Source organism: Nicotiana tomentosiformis, chromosome 7 (genome assembly GCF_000390325.3).
Source record: "Nicotiana tomentosiformis chromosome 7, ASM39032v3, whole genome shotgun sequence".
NCBI classification, from domain to species: Eukaryota; Viridiplantae; Streptophyta; class Magnoliopsida; order Solanales; family Solanaceae; genus Nicotiana; species Nicotiana tomentosiformis.
The window spans coordinates 52,434,817-52,449,781 of record NC_090818.1 but is presented as its reverse complement, the minus strand read 5'-3'; the positions used below and the strand labels follow the sequence as shown (position 1 = coordinate 52,449,781).

General features: G+C 40.2%; 2 protein-coding genes across 4 annotated transcripts; both read right to left on the bottom strand.

Annotated features, from left to right (window-relative positions):
• On the bottom strand, positions 1 to 6,613 carry LOC104112320 (WEB family protein At5g55860). 3 transcript variants are annotated; one of them, XM_009622199.4, is made up of 4 exons: positions 6,014 to 6,613; positions 5,384 to 5,528; positions 2,594 to 2,789; positions 1 to 2,055 (listed from the first exon to the last, which is right to left on the bottom strand). In XM_009622199.4, the coding sequence occupies exons 3-4, from the start codon at positions 2,762 to 2,764 to the stop codon at positions 196 to 198; spliced, it is 2,031 nt and encodes a 676-aa protein (XP_009620494.1). In that variant the 5' UTR covers positions 2,765 to 2,789; positions 5,384 to 5,528; positions 6,014 to 6,613; the 3' UTR covers positions 1 to 195. The 3 variants fall into 3 exon arrangements, with proteins under 3 accessions (XP_009620494.1, XP_033516185.1, XP_009620496.1); XM_033660294.2 differs by lacking the exon at positions 5,384 to 5,528 and adding an exon at positions 4,741 to 5,075; XM_009622201.4 differs by lacking the exon at positions 5,384 to 5,528.
• A 4,666-nt stretch (positions 6,614 to 11,279) lies between these two features.
• On the bottom strand, positions 11,280 to 14,661 carry LOC138895605 (uncharacterized). Its single transcript, XM_070180313.1, has 3 exons — positions 13,521 to 14,661; positions 12,894 to 13,355; positions 11,280 to 11,533 (listed from the first exon to the last, which is right to left on the bottom strand). Exons 1-3 carry the CDS (start codon positions 14,659 to 14,661, stop codon positions 11,280 to 11,282), a joined length of 1,857 nt encoding a protein of 618 aa, XP_070036414.1.
• Between the last annotated feature and the right edge of the window lie 304 nt (positions 14,662 to 14,965).

The window sequence follows — 14,965 nt, the reverse complement described above, 5'->3', positions numbered from 1 at the left end:
TGGTCAAGAAAAGAGTCTTGTAAGCATCTTATTTATGCGAGTCAATTGCATATAACTCTTAATAACTTACTTGCACACACACAAATAAATACCAAAAGTGAAAGGAAAAAGAAAATGCCGTTCCACAGGTTTCAGATATACACAATACATGGCATATAGACCGGCTCCTCTCCACCACACAATTTTGGCAAAGTGCTACCAAACAGGCTTCTCTCCAGGCAGATATGAAGGAGAACTTCCCTCTACTTGGTTTTTCTTCTTGTGAAAAATGCCGCTGATATTAGGCATCAATACTTTCTTCTTTGACACAGATGTCTTTGCTTTCTGCAACTTGCGCGATTCTGTTATCTGCTCATGTGAGCTTTGCTTCCAGGTTTCCACTGGTGGTGGGTGCATCTTTGAATGTGACTCCGTGAACTTCTCCGATGGCTTCTCCTTCTCAACTCTGTAACCCTGAGGAGATGATCCGTAGTTCATCTGTTGTTCAGCAAGAATACGAGAAGCTGACTCGGCTGCCTTCTTTTGCTCACGTTCTCGCCATCTTCTAAGCTCCCCTTCTACGGCCTTCTTGGCAGCTTCTGCCATCTCTGCCTTCTTCAATGCTTCCTGAGTAGCACTTTTTATATCATCAATCTCCTTCTGAGTAGCATCCAACTTCTTGAGGGCCTCATTCTCACTTGCTTTCACAGCCTCTACCTGAGCTATTACAGCTCCCACTCTAATTTCTGCTAATTTATCAAATTCTTCAGCTTTGCGGCTCAAAGAGTCAAATTCGTCTTTTGATAAAGTGACACGAGAACCAGACTCGGACATTGAGGAACGTGCAGTCGTGTTCTTTTCAGATAAAATCTTAATTTCATCACGAGCCCCAGCCTCAGCTGATTTTGCTTCTTCAGCTTCTTCCATCGCCACTTTAAGCTTCTTTTCTGCTTCTTCAAACGCCATTCTAGTGGCTTCTGCTTCTCTCTTTAATTCTTCTGCTTGCTTTTTCATCTCTTCAGCTTCAAGCTTGGCATTTTCAGTCTCCAAGGTCAGCTGGTGGAGAGTAGAGATCATTTCTTCGGAAGCCCCTCTTGCTCTGGATTCTTCTGCAACTGCTACTTCGAGCTCAGATTTGACTTTCCGGAGCTTGATGTGCAGACCCACAGCAAGTGATTCTGTCTCCGCCTCCTTCTCTTTCAGATCAGAATGTTCTTTCTTCACACTCTCCAGCTCCAGTTTAAGGGTCTCTAACAAGGTCTGCAGAGTGCTCTCTTCTTCTGCCACTTTATGCAGTGATTCCTTAGCATCATCCAGCTCTGCAGTAACAGCTGTCACTGTATCAAGGTCAGAAGACTTCGTGCTATCCATCTCTTTTCGCAGAGCTTCAATTTCGGATGTTGTTTCAGCCAATTGTGCTTCCAGACTCCTGGCTATATCCCCATTGGTTTTTTTCCTCAACGCAAGTAACTTCTCTGCTGACTCTTCAAGTTTAGCCTTGTAGGACTGCTTCTGAACATCCTTTTCAGCATAAATCTTTGCTTCCTCTTCCCGCTCCTGCACACAGGCAAGTTTTAGCTGATCAATTGACTCCTGGACAGCTGCTATTTCCTTGGAGAGTTCACGAGCTCTTTCCACGTTTGCTTTCGCAGTACGCTCAGCTTCTGCTGCCTGCTCAATAGCGACAGCTTTTTCTTCCATAGATGTATTACAATCCTGACGGATTTTCCTAAGCTCTTGTTTAGCGGTATTAAGATCAGCTATTTCAGCCATATACGTTTCTCTCGCAGTTTCCAGATCCACCTTCCAAGAACCATCATTCCCAATAACAGAGCCATCAATTGCTTCTTCAAGTTGGTTAACCTGACTCTTTGCTGCTTCTGTTGCCTTTATAGCTGAATCCTTTGACTCGCAGACAAGTTTTAGCTTGTGGGTGAGGTCCTCAACAGTCCGTTTTGCCCTTTCAAGTTCGGTGAGTGCTTGGTCTTTTGTAGTTTCAGCATTTTTCAACTGTTCCTTCAACTTGTTTAGCTCTTTCTGGGCCAAGTGAAGCTGTGTTTCCTTTGCCAATACCCTCTGAAAGAAAGAAAAAATAATGGTACTAAGGTGAGGCTATCTGGTTGCAGACCCTGACACTAACCAATGCTTAGATTAAAATAGTCTGTATTCAGTCACTTCAGAGCACCTAATGCCTATTACATTCAGTACTCCAAAGAGAAAAAGTTCTGAAAGTCTAAAAATGAAGCAGAATATTTTTTATACACACTACCCAAGTCATTAATTACCGTTGTGTAAACTTTTAAATTAATCAAGAAAGAAGGTGCTTCAAGGATGCATATACAGGACAAAACTTTGATGAATAGATGGAGATGCGTGCATGCACAAATCTTTATAATTTACTTGATAACAAGAATATTAGTGTGTTTACTAGGCAAAAGGAAATTTGGATTAGAAGTTCATTCTCTCACTTTTCCTTGTATAATAAGTTAATAATCAATCTTAATCATAAAACGATCATTTACTACAAGCAGCACGGATAAAGTAAGACGCAATAAAAACATCTAACTTTTCCAGTCAGGATAATGATACATATTTGAACCACATTATCATATACCTCTGCGGACTGAGGTTTTGCCTTCTTGATTGCTGGTTTTTCCACTGAGAAAGCACCTTCCCCAAACAGGTTAACAGCATCTTTAACAGACTGGAATGGTGCACTTGTATCTATTTCTCCAACTTGTACATTAGGAGATCCAGTGGGTTTTTTATGGTCTTTTGCAACCATATTTTGATCTTTTTGACTCAATCACCTACCAAGAAAAGCAAAGAAAAGTTGACTGGGAGTGATTAAAAACACAGTCAGAGTTTTTCAACCTATTAGATAAGAATAATATAGAAGCTCGAGATACATCAGTTTACAAGTGGTCATCATGCAATACAAGCTATAGTTAAATATGAGTCCCTCCTCCTACTTGAAAATCTTAACATTTGATTCCCCTTTTGGTTATTCTCCTCATTGAAATATAGTACAGATAGGATGAGTACAGCTTTGGAAAGCATGTTATAGTCCATTCACATACATTGAAAAGCAAGCACACAAAATCATTCAAGCAGTGCTGAGACTGGGAAGATTAGAAAAGCGTAAACCAAGAACTCAAGACGATGGAGAAATTCAACTTATGGAGATGAGTTGAAATTCTTTTCCTTATGGCACCTATCCCCTTCCCCAAGGATATTGAAACCTAATTCAATGTGTTTTAAGCTACAATTATCTACCAAAAGATGTTACAAGAACCAATCAATCAACATTCTTAGTTCATCACTGCAGCTAAATTATTCCTCCTCAAGACCTCAACTACTAAGACTGAAATATGTTTGAGATTGTCAAAAAAAAACTTGCCATGATAGAATCCACTTACTGCAAAATAATGGATGAGAACACGATGGTGGTACATTAGACTAGGTCAATCATCAATGATCTGTCATGGCCAACTATGTTACATGGATCCTTTCATTTGCCTTGTCATACACATGTCAAACAGGTGTGACATGGCATTGGTATGTCATGCAGATTCTTCAAATTACAGTACAAATTGGAAAAGACTACACATACGCGTACCAAAAAGTTACAAGCGCACTTAATGGGATTTGTACCTGTAATTGTACACGCGTACATGCAACATAGATGTAAAATACAGGTGAGGATCTAGAATAACACCCAATAAAGAGAATTAAATGTCAGGTATTGTCTTAAACTATCACATGTCCACTACATTCAACCATCAATCTTGTGGTTGACCCATCCAGGTTGAAATGTTGCATCCTTTGACCTTAACACTCAAAAACCATTATTCTAGTTTTTCGGACGAATGTGTAAAAGCCATTTAGTTGCTTCAACTAGGTGCGCTGTACCAATCTTATAGATACTCATCCATTCCACCAGCCACTGCAACGGCTTATTTGCCTGTAGCATGTGTTAGTATACTACCCAGATACTAGCACCCTTGTGCCTTTCACAGCACATCATAGGGAAACAAACCACAGATATGAAAATCTTATCAAGCATTCTTTCCTGCTCCTTTGAGCTGCATGAATAGAAAGACACTTTCCTTTTGCCACATTGAGAAGAGTAGACTGCTTTCGACTTTTCTTTCATATGGAAAATGCCATGTTAAGTTATACTCAGACAGCTGTCTGTATACATGGGGTGCATGTTTATAAAATGTACTTCATTCCTCAAAATCGATCACTCTAATCTCCAATTCTAGCCACTAAAAGCACCCAGTATTATCAAAGGCGAAAAGCGCAGAAAAGCTCTAAGGCCGGTTGGGGCTTTAAGCGCAAAGCGCAAATAAAGCGTGGGCTTTAATGAAAAAATGCGCAATTGGAGATAAAGTAAAAATATGTATATGTAGTCCAAGACCAATAATTATAAGCATGAATAACAAATATATGGACAAAAAAATTACAAAAACATTACGATAAAGTGAAATATCAATTGTTCAGTGTCGCGTAGACACTTTTCAGGATTACACTCATTGGGCAAGGAAAAGTATGCCTAAGAGCCTTGATGGGACACTGAAGCGCCCACAAAGCGAGGCGAAGCGCTCAACATGTTTTGAGCCTCGCTTTAGGGCTTTAAGCGCGCCTTTGGAAACACTGAAAGCGCCATATCACCACTTATTAAAACCTCCGAAGTTTCCTATATGACAAAAACATAACTGACTTGAAAATGATAAGCCACCTTAGATTAGCACTTACATTAAGTCATTAGTGAAATCAAAAGTATTCACGCTGAGTTTGGTTGCCGTACTTCTCAAGTTAAAAGCAAAACCACTATATTGAACTCTGCTTTGGTGTATCTGAGGGTGTGAAAGTATGAAGATGTCAAAATCCCGTTGAAGAAATTGTCTCTGCCACGACATGCTAATGCAAATATTGCATTGAGGCTTTCTTCGGGGATTTTAACAATTAAATTGGAGTAATCAAATCTTCAAATGCTTCCCAATACAATAAGATTTTCTTCTGACAGAACCCATTTTGCACCGTGTTTGTCTTAGAGTCATATTGTAATTTTGTGGCGAATCATGCCAAGGCTGAAATAGATTACACAAGAGATATAGCAAGGCTAATGTATTACAATTCTATTTGGCACAAAATGGCAACGAAAATTAAACTTTGTTATAGCCCGACATTCTCCTGGATATAAGAATAACCAATCAGCATGTGAATGTAAAATCAAATAAACTCCACACGAAACAACGCAGAAACTTTCCGAACTAGAAAACTCAGTTTCTCTAAGTGTATCCAGCATCATGGATTGCAATTAGCTACCTACACATTCATTTTTGGAAGTGAAACAAACAGAGAAACAGATGCCAATTTAGTGGACAAAAGCAAATACCTCTACAACTATCACTGACACTGTACACTACGCCAGAGACGATCGCCACTCATTTCAGCGCTCCACCGTCTAAGATCGCAATCAGCATCAGTTGCATATACAAACGTGCCTTCTCGACATTTTTAGGGTCAACTAAATTTGAAGTCTGATATTGGTAAATAGTTAAAGTAAGCAAGAAAATCATTTTAGTGCATAAAACTGCATATGTACATATCACCTACTTCTAAAAGGTTAAAATAGCAACTTAGTGAGTGGAACGCATCAAATCCTACTAAAGGATGCAAACTTATGAAACTCATAAAACAAATTACACAACAACTATGCCTCAACCAGAAGCTCATAAAATTAGAGGAAATTTAAAACATAACGCAAAAATATCTAATCAGAAACTAATACTATCATTTAATTTATAATCATCACGAGATGTGAGTACGACAAAAAGAAAAATCGTCACATTTCTCAATTACCACTTACCAACCAGAACAAGAGCAACTACACGGACCAAATTCTATCACCAAGTCTAAAAAGGACTTCAAATTTAGCAAATTTAACAACAACAAAAAAAACAATAATATCAACAAAGGTTAAAAAAAGTAGGCAAGCAAAGGGTAAAGAGGGAAAAGAACTTACCTAATGATAACTCGAGCCCTAATCATGTACGAAAGAGGGGGAAAAGGGTACATCCATAAACCCTAGAAAAAAAATCGTCAATCTCTTGAATCCCAAAAGGGTCGATATGGCAACAGTAAATTCTGAAGAAATAGGCGAAAGTGGTTGACCCAACTAAACGGATGTCCAAAAGTCAATACTTTTACTAAACAACATAAACCAAACACTCCTTTCTAGTCTTTAATCTCCAAGAAGGAAAAAAGAAAGGAATTTTGCAGAGACTAGGATGAAAGGAAAAAGTGTTTGGATAGTGAAAAGAGGAAAAAAAATAAGCATGGGTAGTTGCAACATCCGAGATAGAGAGAAGCAGAAAATTCAAACGGTAAAGACAGGAATTGTTCACTGCTCTGAGAGAGAGAGGGGTGGGTGATGGTTTGAAAGTTAGAAAAAGCTAAAAAAGCTGTGTTGAAAGACAAATATAGGAATGTATACTATCAGCTAATCAGAGAGGAGAGAGAGGGAGAGACACAGAGGGAGAGAAAGAGAGTCCAAGTCAGCAAATGGCACCGTCCAAAGGCTGACTCTGTCTCTGAGCACGCAAAGGCTGGGTGAAAAAGAAGACGCACAAAGACAAAGGTTGCTAAAGATAGGGTAATAATATTTGGATTAGCTATGTCATCCTCAATTATTAAGATTTTATTCAAATTTATACTAGTTTGTTTGACCAAATTTTTGGAACCAAAAATAAATTTTTGGTTCAAAGTCAATATTTATTGATAACCAAGACTTACTTCACTTTTTCCCCAATTTTAAAAGAATAGATCAAAAAATAGAAATGATCAACAAAGAAAAATAAGAAATGAACTAATAATCACTCCCCAAAATTAAGGCTTAAAGTTTGGAGAAATAAACAAAGAATAATAGTGTGGATTTCAATAATAATCTTAACCTATAATTACAAATGAGATTTCTGTCCTTATATAAGAGCGTACAATTATAATGGTTCTCATTCTTAATTTGGACTTACTAATGGTATTAATTGTATTGATTGTTCGTTATCATATATTACCGTAACGAATACATTTATGACTAAAGATTCCTTACAACTATACCGATTTTCCTTCCTTATTTACATCAAGTTCGTGTATCTTACCTTCTTTGCGGCCTTCATTCATTTCGCTCATGTTTCTCCTTTAAGAGTTGTCTGGTCTGGTTCTTTCTTTAAACAATCTTGTGAGTGTTTCTCCTGTGCCTTTTATGCATTCTTTAATTCGTCTAATTAAGAGTGTCACTTGTCCTTACATCAATGTTCCATATGTCATGCCCCGTCAGCTTGTTGATAGTCCACGTGTCATGTCTTTTTTTGTACCAATACACAAAAAGATTTTTTTTTCTAAAAGGATAATATTATTTCGAAAACTCACTGATATTTGTTGAGCAGGCATTTTTTTTATTTTATTTGTTATTACAAAAAAATTGGCAATCTTGGTTGAAGAATTGTTCCGGCGAAGGTTTTTGAGGAATCAAATTGAAGTTTCTAGGTTGGTCTAGATAGATATTTTAGTTCAAACATAATTTTTTATATTAATGATAATAAGTTTAGAAGAATTTCTATAAAAAATCAAAACAAAACAAGAGATGTTAATATTTCAAAGCCAAACCTAAAAGGTAGTTTCTAAAATTAATTTCACTCCATATTTATACTAATTTAATAAATATTAATAACATTAGTATTGCCTAAATAGCAATTGCATCGTCAATAATTAAAATTTAATTAAGAAATCTTAATCACATGCCATTAATGTTTGTCTTTTATTTATATTTTTAATACTTAAAAAGAAATTGGGAGAGGGAAAAAAAGATTACAAGGTGGCAGAATCGAACACTTACCAATAAAGTAAAAGTTTAAGTAGCCAAAAACCTATACTCTTAAGATCTCATACAGTCTTATACTTAGTTATTGTCACGCCCCAAACTAGGGGAGGCACGACTGGCACTCGATACTGTATTTGATCGAATTAGCCACTAAACATACTAGCTAACTAGACTAGGGGCCCAACAGATCGGGCAGCACAACATCTGAAATACTAAGCCTGGACCGTAAGGTTATGACATGAATAACAATAAGCCATATAAACATAAGTAGACAAGCCAAAATAATAAAATACTAGTTGGCTGACGAGGCCGCAACTGAAGACATACATGCCTACACACCTATATATACATGCCAAGCCTATGGGCTGGAGACTGAAAGCAGCAAAAAGAAACCCATAATATTGTGTCCACAATAGCCTCTAAGAGTGTCATAAGCACTGTCGGAATAAGGCCCCAACTATACCCAAACTGTACAATAAAAGTAACCATTCTATGAAAGCTCCAGGAAGAGGTGGAGCTTACCAACTCACAACTGAACCCCAAAATCCTAGCGGAGGGGTCGATCAGAGTCCCTACCTGGACCTGCACGCACGAAACAAAAATACAGTGTCCCCAGGCAACGGGACATCAGTACGAATAAAAATGTACTGGTATGTAAGGCAGAAAGTAGAATCATACATAGCTGATGTAAAAAGGTAATAAAGATACCACCTGACACTGAAACTCAGATAGCCTCCATGGCCGACATCCGACCTCATAGTAATAAAATATGCATGGTATACTCGTGTAATCGTATGTCATGAACATATATATTGATGTAAATGCATGACATACCCAACCAAATGCTAGCAATGGCGGTCTCTCCCGGTAGCTAACCGGTATCATATTGCCAACTTGTGGCCATTTGTACAATATATATAGTCTTTCGGGCAAATAGGCCCCTTACCTCCGATTATAGCTCGAAGTCCATGCATAATATGTCATGTATGATATGAACTTTGAATGCACATAATAGGCCATAACAAGAACTTAGCCAACCTTGGCTTATTGGTACTCTTATTCTCATAATCTCATAATCACCTTCGTATCGCATTCAAATGTCTCGTGGAACCTCATATTTTTTTTAATAAGTTTGAAAACTTAACTCGACTTTTAGAAAGATAACTTAACTCTGAATATGTTCATAAAAAGCTTAAGGTGCTTCACTTAGTCCTTATACCTGATTTCTTGATAATTAGTAAAAGAAAGTATTTCAAAAAAAATCAAATATTTTAGTAGTTTAAACATAAAAAAATCGACGTGTCACTTTAGAGATTTTAAAATGCACTTTAACAAGGAAGAAGGACTGATCGCAAATACTAAATACCTTTATTTTTAAGTCACACAACCCAAAGACGAATAAGAATTCATATATATGGACATATATTTAAGAAAGCCGACAAAATAACATATATAGATGTCGAATACCCTTTTTAACCGAACGAGTGGAATATCAACCTAATAGCATCATGAAAATACTTCAACTACGATACCAATGCCTTTCACAGAAGGTCTTTCTAGTAACAGAATAGTAAAATACTTCAACTACGATACCAATGCCTTTCACCCGAGCCATTTCTTTAACCATGAACCTTTATTTAAGGGATTCCTTTGACTTAAAGCTTTAGTTTAGTTCCTTGATATTACCACACATTTTTAGTTTTATTCTCCCAATGTGCTATACCCAATCATATATACCTAATATAACCACGCCACGTTACGTATATTACGCAAGAGAAGAGAGAAACACCTGGGGTCTCACAGTCTCCCCCCTTTAAGAACATTCGTCCGCGAATGGGTCAAGTCAATTCTTTGGTTTTATTTCTTGTCCGCTAATACGTTATTTGCGAGGCTATATTTATTATATTTGCAAAGCATAAATCAAATTCTGAAGATTCCAACTACTAGGCTTCGTATAGCTATCTCGCAATAAGAAATTTAAATTGCACTTTCAAGTCATTTAAAATCCAATTAAGTTGCTGTAAAGAAATAATTGACAATTATTTAAATGCGACTCACCTTAAGTCGTAAATAGGTGGGGGTACTTCTTCCTCATTTCCTCCTCAGCTTCCCATGTCATTTCCTCGATGTTGTTATTTCGCCATAACACTTTCACGGAAGCCACTTCTTTAGTTCGAAGCTTCCTTACCTGCCGATCTAAAATAACTACTGGTACCTCTGCATAAGATAAGTCTTCAGCAATGTGAATATCCTCAATGGGCATAATACGTGAAGGATCTCCAATGCACTTCCGCAACATAGATACATGAAACACGGGATGGACTGCTTCCAATTCTAAAGGCAAATCAAGCTCGTACGCCACCCTACCAATCCTCCGAATAATCTTATACGGTCCAACATACCTGGGGCTGAGCTTCCCCTTCTTTCCAAATTGCATGACGCCCTTCATAGGCGATACTTTCAGGAAAATCCAATCTTCTACATCAAACTCTAAGTCTCGTCGTCGAACATCTGTATAAGACTTTTGCCGACTTTATGTTGTACGCAGCCGGTCTCTAATAAGTTTTACCTTTTCCATTGCTTGCTGGACTAAGTTAGGACCTAGAAACTCTGCTTCCCCGACCTCGAACCAACCGATCGACGACCTACACTTTCGCCCGTATAGTGCTTCGTAAGGAGCCATCTGAATACTAGCTTGGAAACTGTTATTATAAGCGAACTCAATAAGAGGTAGATGATCATCCCAACTTCCTTTAAAATCTAGCATGCAGGCACGTAACATATCCTCAACTGTCTGAATAGTACGCTCTGCCTGTCCATCAGTTTGCGGATGAAAAGCGGTGCTAAGATTTACCTGCGTGCCTAGACCCTTCTGAAAAGATTTCCAAAAATATGTTGTAAATTGAGCCCCTTGGTCAGAGATAATAGATAATGGCACTCCGTGAAGGCGAACAATCTCTCGAATGTAAAGCTTGGTATAATCCTCGGCTGAATATGTCGTCCTGACTGGCAGGAAATGAGCAGATTTTGTAAGCCTATCAATAATTACCTAAATAGAATCATACCTCCGTGGAGTGCGAGGCAAACCAGTGATGAAGTCTATATTTATCATGTCCCATTTCCATAATGGAAGCTCAATATACTGAGTTAGGCCTCCAAGCCTCTGATGTTCGGCTTTAACTTGCTGGCAGTTGGGACATTGGGCTACCATCTCCGCGATATCTTTTTTCATTCCATTCCACCAATAGATCTGTCGAAGGTCCCGATACATCTTTGTCGCTCCGGGATGAACTGCATATCTAGAATAATGGGCCTCCGAAAGAATCTTGGCACGGAGCTCTCCTATTGACGGTACACATAAGCGGCCCTGGTATCTAAGGACTCCATCTCCAGTTAGCTCAAATAAAGGTTGTCACTGCTGTGGAATACTTTCCCTCAGTTTTATAAGCTCAGGATCCTCGTGTTGTCGCTCTTTCACTTCAGTAACAAAAGAAGATTTTGCCGTATTCTGAACGAGAATGCGTCCACCCTCTGCATCTACTAAACACACTTGCAAACTAGCTAGCTGGCATAGATATTTGGTCATCTTGACCTTATTAGCTTCAACATGGCTTAGACTGCCCATGGACTTCCGGCTAAGGGCATCAGCAATAATATTAGCTTTGCCTGGATGATATAAAATATCAACATCATAGTCCTTTAGTAATTCTAGCCATCTTCTTTGTCGTAGGTTCAGCTCCCTCTGTTTAAATAAATACTGAAGGCTCTGGTGGTCGGTGAAAACATCAATATGAACCCCATATAGATAATGCCGCCAAATCTTTAGGGCAAATACAACTGCGGCTAACTCAAGATCGTGCGTAGGATAGTTCTGTTCATGTTTTCGCAACTGTCTGGAGGCGTACGCGATAACCTTACCATGCTGCATAAGAACACAACCTAGGCCAATTCTCGAGGCATCACAATATACAACATAACCCTCGGTGCCATCCGGAAGAGTCAAGACAGGTGCCGTAGTAAGCCTTTTCTTTAGTTCCTGAAAACTTTGTTCACATGCCTCAGTCCACTGAAACTTAGCTCCCTTATGTGTCAGTTTCGTCAATGGTGCAGAGATAGAGGAAAATCCCTCCACAAACCTTCGGTAATACCCTGCCAAGCCTAAAAAGCTACGAACCTCTATCGGATTCAAGGGCCTCGGCCAAGTCATCACAACTTCAATCTTTTGGCCATCAACCTTGATACCATCGCCGGTAATAACATGACCAAGAAAAGCTACAGAAGTTAGCCAAAATTTACATTTAGAGAATTTAGCATATAACCTGTAGTCCTGGAGAGTCTGCAATACAACTCGCAAGTGGTCCGCATGCTCGGCTTCCGATCGCGAATATATCAGGATGTCGGCAATAAACACAATCACAAATTCATCCAAGAATGGTTTGAATACCCGGTTCATAAGATCCATAAAGGATGCTGGGGCATTTGTAAGCCCGAAAGACATGACAAGGAATTCAAAATGGCCATACCTCGTCCTAAATGTTGTTTTTGGGATATCAATATCCCTGACTCGTAGCTAATAATAACCGGATCGCAAGTCGATCTTTGAAAAGCATTTAGCACCTTGTAACTGGTCGAACAAGTCATCAATCCATGGAAGAGGATACTTATTCTTGATAGTGACTTTTTTTAGTTGCCTGTAGTCAATGCACATCCGCAAGGACCCATCTTTCTTTCGAACAAAGAGCACCGGAGCACCCCATGGGGATGTACTTGGCCTAATAAAGCCTTTATCGAGCAAGTCCTTCAGTTGTTCCTTCAATTCCCTTAGCTCTGCAGGAGCCATTCTGTAGGGAGGAATGGATATAGGCTGCGCATCAGGAAGCAAATCTATAGCGAAATCGATTTTCCTTTCGGGGGAATTCCTGGAAGCTCGTCAGGGAATACCGTCGGGAATTCATTCACAATAGGAACCGACTAAAGAGTCACTGGCTCCTTATCTATATCCCTTTCCATTCAAGGACAGGCTCACCAGGAAAATGAAATCGGACCAACTTTGCACGACAATCAATATTAGCATAACAAGCTGCCAACCAATCCATACCCATAATGACATCGAAGTCTAGCATAACCAATTCAACTAAATCAACAGAGGTTGGACGGTCATTAATTAACACTGTACAATCTCGATAGACATGATTAGCTACAATAGAGTCGCCAACTGGCGTAGACACCTCAACTGGCTGTGGCAACAACTCAGATCTCATGTCAAGCTTACCAGCAATAAATGGAGTAATATATGAAAATGTAGAGCCGGGATCCATCAATGCATAAATGGCATGAGAATGTATTGTCAATATACCTGAGACAACATCTGGGGATGCCTCTGAATCCTGTCGGCCTGTGAGTGCATAAAAGCGGTTCTGGCCACCACTAGAACCTGAAGTGTCTCCTCCACCTCTCCCCCTACCACGGCCCTGAGTAGACTGTGGACCTGGTCAGGGAGCACGGACTGAGGGCGAAGAGGCTGCTGTGAATCCTGAAAGCTGAGCTGGTGTACCTCTGCCTAACCCCGGGCACCGGCTAATACAATGTCATGTCTGCCCACAATGAAAACATGCACTCGAACCCTGTCTACATTGCCCGGTGTGCAGCTTACCGCACTGAGTACATGGAGGAGTAAGCTGTCTCATCTGTGCAGAACGCTCCTGTCGACGGCCCTCAGGCTGGCCTGAGCTCTGCCCCGGTCCTGACTGAATATAATGATCAAACCGCTGGCCCTGCATCTGCGGTGGGAAACTACCTGCTGACTGAGGTGGATATCGATGGAGTGGGGGCCTAAAATCAACTCGTGGCTCCCTATAAGACCCCATAGTACGAGCCCTCTTACTCTGTTCCCTATCCCTGCGAGTATCACGAATCCGACGGGAAAGGTCCTCTGTAGTCTGAGCGAAAGCCTGTATGCGGGAAATATCTACATCATCCGATAGGGATGCAACTCTACAGTCTCTAATCAGATGATCCCCAAAACCATCCACATAATGATGAACTCTAGTCCTCATGGTACGTACTATATCTGGTGCATACCTTGCCAAAGAATTAAACTTATGGCTATAATCCCTCACACTCATATCCCCCTGCTTTAGGCTAAGAAACTGGTCAAGACGGGCCTCCCGAACCTCCCGTGGCAAATAATGGGCTAAAAAAGCCTCATAGAAGTCCTCCCACTCTGCTGGCGGAGCATCAGGTCCTCTAGATCTCTCCCATGCCTCATACCAGAGGACGACTACATCACGTAGTCGAAAAGAAGCCAACTCCGCAGCCTCGGTGACAGAGGCATGCATCACCCTCAATACTCTATACATATGGTCTATAAAGTCCTGGGGATCCTCAGTGGAACTGGATCCTGTAAATAATAGAGGGGCCAAGTGAAGAAACTCTCGTACCGTCGAGCTTCCTATCCGATCTCTCCGGGCATCTGCTCCTGACTCTAGCTGTCGCTCATGAATAGAAACCATCCTAGTCAGCAACTGAACAGCCTCCCTCATCCCCTGCTCCCCAGTCTCTGATGGGGGAACAATAGGTGCTGGAGGTCCTGTGTCTCTAGCTGCCTCAGGTACCAATGGAACTGGTGAGGCTGGGGGTACTGCATCTCCCTGGGCTCCAACAAGTGCTGGGGAAGCTGAAACTAGGGGTATTAGAGACTCACTGTGAGCCTCTAAGGGAAATCTATCCCTCTGACCCGGTGGGGAACGACTGGTACCTTCTCCCGAATCCATACCTATCTCTCGCTGTGCCATCTCCTGAGCGTAGGTAGCCTATTAGATAGGAAACACAAAGCACGATTTAGATTTCATATGTTCTTATAACTTCGCTCTATAGCACGATCTATTAATTGAAAGAAATGTAACCATTCCTAAATGCCTCATAGCCTCCTGATTATAAGTGTGGTGCATAACACACCCATAAGCAAGACTCTACTAGATACGACTTGTGGACTCCCTGGGATACGACCTGCTCTGATACCAAGTTTGTCACGCCCCAAACTAGGGGAGGCACGACTGGCACTCGATACTGTATTCGATCGAGTTAGCCACTAAACAT